The sequence below is a fragment of the Lactuca virosa genome, chromosome 3 (genome assembly GCF_052849685.1).
Source record: "Lactuca virosa cultivar CGN04683 chromosome 3, Lactuca_virosa_CGN04683_v6, whole genome shotgun sequence".
Taxonomy (NCBI): domain Eukaryota; kingdom Viridiplantae; phylum Streptophyta; class Magnoliopsida; order Asterales; family Asteraceae; genus Lactuca; species Lactuca virosa.
The window spans coordinates 256,344,048-256,355,745 of record NC_136428.1 but is presented as its reverse complement, the minus strand read 5'-3'; the positions used below and the strand labels follow the sequence as shown (position 1 = coordinate 256,355,745).

The 11,698-nt window shown below is 33.8% G+C and overlaps 1 protein-coding gene across 1 annotated transcript; it reads left to right on the top strand.

Annotated features, from left to right (window-relative positions):
- Positions 1 to 1,196: 1,196 nt before the first annotated feature.
- On the top strand, positions 1,197 to 11,038 carry LOC145164547 (protein FAR1-RELATED SEQUENCE 5-like). The gene is made up of 11 exons (XM_079083259.1): positions 1,197 to 1,232; positions 4,582 to 4,660; positions 4,775 to 4,801; positions 5,068 to 5,136; positions 5,949 to 6,017; positions 6,829 to 6,897; positions 6,977 to 7,190; positions 7,686 to 7,790; positions 7,886 to 8,147; positions 9,784 to 10,350; positions 10,427 to 11,038. The coding sequence occupies exons 1-11, from the start codon at positions 1,197 to 1,199 to the stop codon at positions 11,036 to 11,038; spliced, it is 2,109 nt and encodes a 702-aa protein (XP_078939385.1).
- The last annotated feature ends 660 nt before the right edge of the window (positions 11,039 to 11,698 follow it).

Genomic DNA, 11,698 nt, shown 5'->3' with positions numbered 1-11,698 from the left:
TGGCACTTTAAAGCTTAGAATACACACTCAAGCTTAATACGGGTTTTCTGCTCTCTTAGGGTTCACTCACTGAAGTATGGTGGCTGGGGATGAGGCCTTAACATTCCTTTTATAGTGTACAAGCCTCAAATTAGGGTTTGCATCTGGGCCCGCTATGCCCATCGTAACCCTGAGTAATCCCAGCGTACCTAGGCGAGTCCGCTTCCAACTTAAGCGCATGAGTACGCGCATCGTACTCTTCAGTACGCCCAGCGTACTCATTTGCCTTAATATTTCCTTTAAGGGGGTAAACATGACAACTTGGAAAAGAAAAAGGGTTTAAGAGACGCACCTGAATTCCGTGATGTTACATTCGTTACTAGCAGAGATAACCAAAGTATCGAAATAAGCAACAGTATCATCAAAAGCAATTAATTCAGAATTATATGCATTTAAAGGAATATTATAAGATTGAAGAATATAACGTACCTTTGTTGTCATGAGTGATTTATCTCCTCATTTGGTCATAAAACAAGGACCCATGCGTATGATTATGCATTTCCTCGTCATCAAAACCTGAGGACCAGATTTGGTATGTTCCTTCATCATCATCCTCATCTTTTGCCACAAGAGAGATTCCTTTTGCTTTCGCCCTCACTTCTTCCAAGCGTTCAACATAATACGCTTCGTCTTTCACTTTATTTTTCTTTTCATCCTTCTTTCAAAGCAAATAATCACTAGACATATGATTTGCACCACGACAATAGTGACAATCAATTCCAGAGTCTCCTTTCAGCTTTTTCTCAACTTTCTGCTCTTCCTCTTTAACATCACTTTTCTCACTTTTCTTTTTCTCTTCTCCTCCTGCTTTTGCCACAAATTTTCCTTTTCCCTCACCAATTTTCGACTTTGAATTAAAAGGTTTCTTGAAAAACTTCTTTACCCTATTATTCGAGTAAAATGCAACAGCTTCATCGTCCGAATTAACCAAAAATCCTTCACTATCAGAATCTTCCTTTTCGACTGACTCTTTCTCATTAACTTTCGACATCAAAGCTAATGGTCCTCCAAGACTTATTTTCGATTCCTCAGCAATTTCATTAACTTCTCATTCATGAGTTTTTAGCAGATTGTACAAGTCATTAAGCGTCGAAGTATCGAAACTCTGCTGAGTTTTCACCATCAATGTCACATTCCTCCATTCTTTGTGCAGAACCATGATGAATGTCAAATTGAACTCCATGGTTGTTCGAGTAATTCCATGGCGATTACACTTCTAGATTAATTCGTTCAACCGATCATAGTAATCTTCTATTGATTCTCCATCCTTCTGTTTGAATTCTTTCAATTCAATCAAACAATGTTTTACAGAATTGATCTTAGTCTTTTCACTTCCTTGAAACTTTTCTTTGAGATTGTTCCAGATGTCTTTTGCAGTTGTACAGCTTCTGACATAGGTGTACACAACAGGAGGTAATACACCACGCAATTCTCTCATAAATCTTTTCTCAAGCTTCTTCAGCCTATTAGATTGATCAGTAACACTTAAAGTCTCAGATGAAGATCCAATTGCTTGAACATTTGGTGGAGGAGTACCATTTCCAGTAATACATGATCAGAGCTCCTCATCCAGCCCGTTTAAGTAGTCTTGCATGCGATCAGCCCACTGATCATAGTATTCAGGGATGAGGATAAGAATCTTAGTTGAAGATCCTAGCAGATGAGAATATGATGTCATTGTGTTCAGGTTGAAATTAGTCATGAACGTACGGATGAAACGATCAGAGATTTCAAACAGAACACTCGATTCAACAAATCAGTTGCAGAATCGAATCCCACCTGTAGATCAATAACGATTTTCAAAACAAAAGGCGCAGAAATTTTTGAATCCAGAAATTGATTCAAAAACCTTTTGATTCAGAATGAAAATCAGATCGCATAGATATGATTCCTGCTCTGATACCAATTGATGAAGTATTGAATCGAGTACTGAACGTAGAATCAGAGTAACGAGAATTAAGAACACCGAGAGTAAATAAGATCTTGTTTCAGCTCAATTATGTTTCACGATTACAAAGAGAGAATAGACAAGACAGACTCCCAAAACTCTTATCTAACTCTAAGTAACATTTCCTATTTATAGGAAAACAGTAAAGCATACAAAAAATTACAAAGGACTAAGATTTCTAGTTTCGACACAAAATGCCCTTGTAAAATAACATTACATTTCAACACCTTACAATATAATTTCGACCCTTATAGACTGTCGGCCCAATATGCATGCTTGTATATGTTTTGTTGCGTGGGGTATTTTTGGGGAAACTCACTAAGCTTTGGCTTACAGTTTGGTTTTATGGTTTTAGGTACATCAGATGATCGGGGCAAGGCGAAGGCGTGATCATACACATCATCCTTTGGATTTATGTTGAGAGATGTTATTGAATACGTTGATTTTATGACTATGTTTTGAAAACAATGTTTGTATCACTTATAGTTTATGAAAAATGAAAATTTTTATCATGATTTTTAGGAAGTTACACGATCAAATAACAACTCTTAAAGTTTAGAGACTCTAGGAACCACTTATTTTTAGCTTATCATTAAAGGTATTTTTGTCTATTCTAATATTTTGATTTTTAAATTTTTTTTGATAACTAGCCAAAAAGTAATAAGGGTACAATAGTCATTCACAACTTTAACAATACCTATCTAACATCTAACATTTAATCATTTCAAACACTTTCATACTTTTTTTGCGAGAAAACCCTCTTAAACACTCTCACCAACACAAACTCTAACACCAACTCTACCACCTACGGTTGTCGCCACCTGTTACCTACCATCATTGTCTACCGTAGAGGTCACATACCGCCCTATGTTGTCAAAATGTCAAGTCACGAATGTGATTTCGCTTCAAATCCACCGTTGACCTCCATTGGTCTCACATCTAGAGTAAAAAAGTCCACCGTAGAACCCCACCACTGAAAAACGTCACTACCACCACTGCTTCCTTAACGTTGTGGTGTAACACGACGAGCGTGTCTCCATCTTTTTCTCTATGATCTCCAATGACAAACCACTAGATCTGCATCAGATCTAACATGTTTGAGCTCTAACACCTATGAACGCCATCACCACCATCAACTGCCACCACCGCTTCCACCACACTGCTCAAGTGAAACTCCGCCAGACTGCCTCCTTAATTTTCTCTCCGATCTCTGGTGAAACACCTCAAGATATGCATTAGATATGATGTGTTTGATGTATTTTAGGTATAGATATGGTGGTTCTTATGAAGTGAACGTTGGTTGATAGTTGTTCTACCACTACAAAGATTTGTTGCACCTCATCATCATATTCTATTCCATGTGCAATTTATTTGTGGTTGGTTCTCCGATGGTAATGTTTATATTGAAAAGTTTTTAAATTAAATGCAAAAAAGGTAGCAACCGGTTGTAAAGGAGGGAATAAAACATATATTTTATGTAATATTAATGTTTGATTTGCCTAAAATAACTTCAATGATAAAATTATCGACTCTACTTGAATTAGTTCCAAAACTTGTATTATAATAATATATAAATATATCATGTACATAACGGTAATGTAGTTTCTAGGATTAGTGGTGATCCACCATATACGATTTCTCATGCTCTTGTTTTGAAATCTTTTCATTTTTAATATTTCGCACTATAACTTATAGACGCAGTACCACTTAAAATATACTAACCATGCCTTACAAAGATATTTTCATGACGACAGTTGATACTAATGATAAATTTGGACAAGAAAACAAAAAGAATAAAACACTTTATTGATAAATTGCTATTATGATAATATGTTTTTCTAACCTCACAGTTAAAATATTAATTTTTAAACTTTTAAAAATGGACATAAATTCATCGGTGATTTTTCTAATGTTTTTAACGAAGCAATAAAAGTGCTTGCCAACTCCTGATTTCAAAGAACGTACAGACGTGGGTAGAAGAAAGGTATTACGTCGGCGGCGTTGACCGGAATCCTCATACTCTATTCCCGGCCTGCCACCATTGCATCCTTCCAAAATATTTTCACAAAAATATTTTTAGTACATACATGCATATATTAAATGCAAGGACAATAAAAAAAAATGAGCAAAGAACAAAATAATCACATAATTGTTCGATTTGCGATACTTTATTATAGATAAATTAATAACAAAACATAATTAAAAATTCAAATGAAAAATCAAAATAAATTAAATCGGGAGGGAGCTACAAATAATACGAACATCGTTTTATATTAACATAGTCTTATATATATATATATATATATATATATATATATATATATATATATATATATATATATATATATGGATCCAATAAGAAGTGAGAAAATGGTAAGAAGGTAAGAAGAAAAAGAAATCAATGCTGCACAAAATATATAGTCGAATTCTTCTATCTAAAAATTTATTTATGTAAGTGTTTTTTATATGGGTGGGAGCAAGTCAGGGTTCCAATTTTACATTTTAAAGAAATGCATCAGTTACAAATTTAAAAAGGTCTGCGTTTTTTTTTTTTTTTTTTTGGTTTTTTTGTTTTGTGTGGGTTGTTTTTTTAGCATCAAGGCATAAACAAACGCAAGTGTTATTACGAAGCTAACATGTACAGCAACCAATTGACGACCAACAAGCTCATATGTACAGCAACAGACTAGAAGATTGAAACTGTTAAGCAACATATTCACCAGAAGAAAGAGACGGAAAAGTACACAGGTTTGTGTTTTTGTTTTTTTTTAGTGTAATATAATGCAGATTACAAAAGTGATAAAGAGTGGGAAAGTTGATTCAATGAAGCAATGTTTAATGATTCAATAGAGTTTGTGATGCTATTCATGTTAATTGGTCCTGTAAGAAAAGAAGATGACAATTGAATAGCAAAAAAGGTGAATCAGTTTTAGTTGAGAGAAGTCGTATGGTAGACTGATGGTGAATTGATTGGAGTATATTGTGAATTAGTGTTGTAACAGTTATTTCATATTGATTTTGTTAATTTTTGTTAGTTATCTTTTCACTGAATCTGACATAAAACTTGATATGTGTTGCAGATATGTTTGATTCGGAACAAACAAGTATTCAATCTGATGGGGTGCAATGTCTTCAAGTAGTTGAAAAGGGTATGAAGCTTGAATAAACCATGTCAATTACGCATGACACTTACATTTGACTATTCATGACACTTACATTTCACTATTCATGACACTTACACTGTCACCGATTACAAATAACAAAAATTTAATTGCAGGAATTCTTCTTATCACTAACTTTAAGCCATCATGACAGTTAAAACTGCTTTCATATTTTATCGCAATTACCCCTTCCAATCACATTCTGCAATCATGGTCTAGGTATCACACACCTGCATTAATAACATAAAATTAAATCATGTGATTCAGGTTGATTCATTCCACTACAAATAAGTCCTTTGTTTTGAGTTTTATTACTAACACTCTATTTTATCATTCAAGTGAATACCATCTTACTACCTCCACCTAGTGACATCTTCATTTTACTCAATTTTGACCATTCACTTTAAGCGTTCATGACAGTCAATCACTTTTTCTAATTTATGTCATTTAACTACATATGCCAACTAAACTAATGCTCCATGTAGTTATGGCATCACTTATCATGTATGCTTTCAAGCGACCACAACATTTGATTCAGACATAGATACTAATATCTTAATGATTCAATAGAGTTTGTGATGCTATTCATGTTAATTGGTCCTGTAAGAAAAGAAGATGACAATTGAATAGCAAAAAAGGTGAATCAGTTTTAGTTGAGAGAAGTCGTATGGTAGACTGATGGTGAATTGATTGGAGTATAATGTGAATTAGTGTTGTAACAGTTATTTCATATTGATTTTGTTAATTTTTGTTAGTTATCTTTTCACTGAATCTGACATAAAACTTGATATGTGTTGCAGATATGTTTGATTCGGAACAAACAAGTATTCAATCTGATGGGGTGCAATGTCTTCAAGTAGTTGAAAAGGGTATGAAGCTTGAATAAACCATGTCAATTACACATGACACTTACATTTGACTATTCATGACACTTACATTTCACTATTCATGACACTTACATTGTCACCGATTACAAATAACAAAAATTTAATTGCAGGAATTCTTCTTATCACTAACTTTAAGCCATCATGACAGTTAAAACTGCTTTCATATTTTATCGCAATTACCCCTTCCAATCACATTCTGCAATCATGGTCTAGGTATCACACACCTGCATTAATAACATAAAATTAAATCATGTGATTCAGGTTGATTCATTCCACTACAAATAAGTCCTTTGTTTTGAGTTTTATTACTAACACTCTATTTTATCATTCAAGTGAATACCATCTTACTACCTCCACCTAGTGACATCTTCATTTTACTCAATTTTGACCATTCACTTTAAGCGTTCATGACAGTCAATCACTTTTTCTAATTTATGTCATTTAACTACATATGCCAACTAAACTAATGCTCCATGTAGTTATGGCATCACTTATCATGTATGCTTTCGAGCGACCACAACATTTGATTCAGACATAGATACTAATATCTTAATGATTCAATAGAGTTTGTGATGCTATTCATGTTAATTGGTCCTGTAAGAAAAGAAGATGACAATTGAATAGCAAAAAAGGTGAATCAGTTTTAGTTGCGAGAAGTCGTATGGTAGACTGATGGTGAATTGATTGGAGTATAATGTGAATTAGTGTTGTAACAGTTATTTCATATTGATTTTGTTAATTTTGTTATTTATCTTTTCACTGAATCTGACATAAAACTTGATATGTGTTGCAGATATGTTTGATTCGGAACAAACAAGTATTCAATCTGATAGGGTGCAATGTCTTCAAGTAGTTGAAAAGGGTATGAAGCTTGAATAAACCATGTCAATTACGCACTAAAAACACACCAATAACATTAATTTTTTGTTTATTTGTTGCAGATATGTGTGAATCGGAACCAGCAAGTTTTCATTCTGATGGGGTTCAATGTGTACAAGTTGAAAAAACTTGGACACCAAAAACTGAGTTGAAACCATTTGTAGGGCAATTATTTCCGTTGTATGATGACGCACTGTCGTTTTATAGAGAATATGCACGTAAAAGTGGGTTCGAGATACGAAAAGGTACAACAGAGCAATCGAAAACAGGAGATGGGTACTCGCGTAGGTACATATTATGTAATAGGGAGGGCGAGAAAAAAAAAAACAAAAACGTTCATTTGATAGTTTGAAAGACCGGAGCAAACAAAGACGAAATCGGCCAAGTCACAGAAAAGGATGTAAAGCTTGTATCCGATTGAAGCTCAATGATGAAAATGTTTGGGTAGTCAGACATTTTGAGGAGAAACACACTCATGAGTTGGTTAATCCATAAGATTTCCATTTTTTGAAAAGTAACAGGAGGCTTACATATCATCAAAAACAACTGATTCATGATGTATCAGATATAAACATTGGTCCGGTTAGAGCATTCAAGATATTGAAGCAAACGCAAGGAGGATTTCTCAACGTCGGGGCAACATAAGTTGAATGCAAAAATTTGAAAAGGGATCGGATAAAATATATTGGTGAGAATGATGCGGACATGGTAATTGACAAGCTAAAAAAAAGAACATTTACACGACTTTTCTTTTGAATATCGTGTGGACAGTGAGGGAAAGTTGTGTGGTTTATTTTGGGCGGATGAAGAAGCAAAGCGAAATTATTCAGCATTTGGAGATATTGTCGGATTTGATGCTACTTACCGAACAAACAAGTACATAATATCTTTACATATTAAACAGTTATCATGGTTGTTAAATTAACGGTGGTAATAACTTGTATAATTCATATTGTATATTTGTTATACAGGTACTTCATGATTTTCGTGCCATTTACGGGTATTGACAATCATAAAAAGTGTGTCACTTTTGCAGTTGGCTTGCTTGCTAGTGAGTCAATAGAATCGTATAAATGGTTGTTAATGGCTTTTAAAACTACTTTTGGGCGAGAACCAACTGTGTTGATGACAGATCAAGACGCGGCTATCAAGCAAGCGATTCCAGCAGTTTTGTCACCATCTTGTAGGCATCGATTGTGTATGTGGCACATATCACAAAAGTTCACCGACAAGGTAAATAATATACCCTCAAAATAGTATGTATATTTTTGTGAGTATTTAGTTAGTATAACTGAATCGTCACTTATAATTAGTTGAAGCATCAATTAAAATCGTATGGACATTGAAGAATATTAAGTTAGTTAAACTGAATCACGTTTTGCATGAAGCACTTTAGTTCTGGTACTCAATTCAGTTGGAATCACATGTATCTTGGAAGTGAAAGTTTGTTGTGTTGAATCGCAAAGATATTAAGGTAGATGTGAATCAACTGTTACCAATAGAACTGAATCACCTGCTACCAATAGAAACTTATTTGAAGCATCACGTAAAATCGTATGTATATATAGAAATATTAAGGTAGATGTGACTGAATCATGTTTTGCATGAAGCAATTAAGTGATGGTACTTGAATCACTGGGCAGAACTCAATTCAGTTGGAATCACATTTTGCTTGGAAGTGTAAGTTATTATATGTAAATGAAATGGTTCAATTTTCACTATTGAAGCACCTGTTACCAAACAAGAGTTGTTGAAGCATCAGTTAAAATCGTGTGTACATATAGGAATATTAAGTTAGTGTAACTGAATCATGTTTTGGATGAAGCACTTAAGTGCTGGTACTTGAATCACTAGGCAGAACTCAATTCTGTTAGAAGCACATTTTGATTGGAAGTGTAAGGTAATATATATATATATATATATATATATATAAATGAAAAGATTAAGTTTTTGTATTGAAGCGCTTGTTACCAAACAAACTTTGTTGAAGCATCAGTTAAAATCGTACGTACATATAGGAATATTAAGTTAGTGTGACTGAATCATGTTTTGGATGAAGCACTTAAGTGTTGGATACTTGAATCACTAGGCATAACTCATTTCTGTTAGAATCACATTCTGCTTGGAACTCAACTCTATTGAAGCACCTGTTACCAAACAAACTTATTTGAAGCATCACTTAAAATCGTATGTACATATAGGAATATTAAGTTAGTGTAATCGAATAATATGTTACATGAAGCACGTAAATTAGTATGTATAAATGAAGTGATTCATTTTTTTCTATTGAAGCGTCTGTTACAAAAATAGTATTTAGTTGAAGCATCATGTATAATCATTTATACATATAGGAATATTAAGGTAGATATGACTGAATCATGTTTTGCATGAAGCACTTAAGTGTCGTACGTGAATCACTACGCATAACTCAATTCAGCTGGAATCACATTGCACTTGGCAGTGTAAGTTAGTATATATAAATGAAGTGATTCAATTTTTTGTATTGAAGCACCTGTTACGAAAAAATACTTAGTTGAAGCATCACTTAAAATCATATGTAGATATGGGATTATTAATGTAGATGTGATTGAATCATGTGTTGCATGAAGCACTTAAGTGACAGTGCTTGAGTCACTAGGCGTAACTCAATTAAGTTGGAATCACATTTTGCTTTGGGATTGTAAGTTAGTTTGATTGAATCATGTTTTGGATGAAGCACTTAAGTGTTGGTACTTGAATCACTAGCCATAACTCAATTCAGTTGGAATCACATTGTACTTGGAAGTTGGAAGTGTAAGTTGGTACTTATAAATGAAATGATTCAATTTTTATCAGAAAAACTAATGATGATTACCCATTGATTTTTCAGTTGGGTTCCCATATGTCAAAGACGGGGGTTTTGAAACGATTAAACGATGTTATATGGAATGAACGAATCAATACAAGCGAGTTTGAAATAGAATGGCAAGGGATAATGGATGAGTATGAGTTAAATGATAACAAATGGTTTAAAGATATGTTTGCAATTCGTGATAAATGGATTCCTGCCTATTTCAAGGATTGCCACTTGTCATGGTTAATGCGAACGACATCAAGATGTGAAGGTGAAAATTATTTCTACGGGTTGATGACAAATACAGATTTGCATTTAATTGAGTTTCTCGGTCATTTTGAAACGGCAATGGAAGCACAACATTGTGTTCAACGTAAAAACAATCACGACTCCCGCTACACGAATCCTAAGATTAAAACTAAATTGTTGATTGAAGAGGAGGCATCTGAGACATTTACACGAACTGTGTTCTTTGAAATACAAAAGGAGATAATGGCATCCATGCTTACATGTTACTCAATTAAAGTAGAAGAATATGACGAAATTATTAAATTCAGCATCAAAGATACCGACAAAGACGTTAAGCATTTTGGTGATTTTGAGGTATGTAAATTGTACTTGGTTGTATCTAGAAACTGTTTTAAACAAAACAAATATTAATACTTTGTTATATTGACAGGTTTCATTCATGAAATCTGATTGCACAGTTACTTGCTCTTGTTTACGCTTTGAATTAACTGGGTGCCTATGTAGACACTGCTTTTATGTATTAAGGATGTCAGGAGTGGAACATTTCCCTAGAAAATATGTTTCAAGAAGATGGACAAAGGATGTGGTATCGAGGCCATCAAGTGGGTATAATATGTGTCAGTCTCCTAAAAATGATGCAAATGATGACTTTAAATCAATGATCCGGGACATATACTATTCGGTTGACTATTGTGTTGATCGGCTAGTTTCTGATATGGAAAAGTTGAAGTTGTATCGAGAGAAACTAAGGGAGATGACTCAAGAAGTTGATGAAGATACAAGAAGTGTACAACCCATGACGAACAGAGGCTTCATTGAAGCAGTGTTTGGTGTCGAGAAGCGAGATGAAGTAAAAGTAAAAATTCCAGAAGGAATTAGAAACAAAGGTAGCGGGCCGGTTAAGAAAAGGATGATAGGAGAAAAAGAGATGGCGATTTTAAAGGCTAAAAAGGGTTCGATAAAATGTGGACGATGCGGGGAGTATGTTGATCATAATGCTCGCACTTGCAAGAAAAAAGCAAATGACTCTGCTTCTAAATAGTTTGGTTTTTTTCTTCTTAATTATTAAGTATTCAAGATAACGATGTTATTTTACGAGTTAACGTGAATCTTTGAGTTTAACATTTAGAAGCGTTTTATTTTTAATGCAGAGAGTTAGAGGGTTTTTATTTTTAAGATATTAGTATCTATGTCTGAATCAAATGTTGTGGTCGCTCGAAAGCATACATGATAAATGATGCCATAACTACATGGAGCATTAGTTTAGTTGGCATATGTAGTTAAATGACATGAATTAGAAAAAGTGATTGACTGTCATGAACGCTTAAAGTGAATGGTCAAAATTGAGTAAAATGAAGATGTCACTAGGTCGATGTAGTAAGATGGTATTCACTTGAATGATAAAATAGAGTGTTAGTAATAAAACTCAAAATAAAGGACTTATTTGTAGTGGAATGAATCAACCTGAATCACATGATTTAATTTTATGTTATTAATGTAGGTGAGTCATACCTAGACCTAGATTGCAGAATGTGATTGGAAGGGGTAATTGCGATAAAATATGAAAAGCAGTTTTAACTGTCATGATGGCTTAAAGTTAGTGATAAGAAGAATTCCTGCAATTAAATTTTTGTTATTTGTAATCGGTGACAGTGTAAGTGTCATGAATAGTGAAATGTAAGTGTCATGAATAGTCAAATGT

Bases quoted from the DNA above. Each gene is read 5' to 3' on its own strand.
- LOC145164547 (XM_079083259.1), top strand. From the start codon at position 1,197: ATGATGAATGTCAAATTGAACTCCATGGTTGTTCGA. The intron at 7,191-7,685 runs GTACTCGCGTAG...TCGTGTGGACAG, and splicing joins CAATCGAAAACAGGAGATGG to TGAGGGAAAGTTGTGTGGTT. The intron at 10,351-10,426 runs GTATGTAAATTG...TTATATTGACAG, and splicing joins AGCATTTTGGTGATTTTGAG to GTTTCATTCATGAAATCTGA.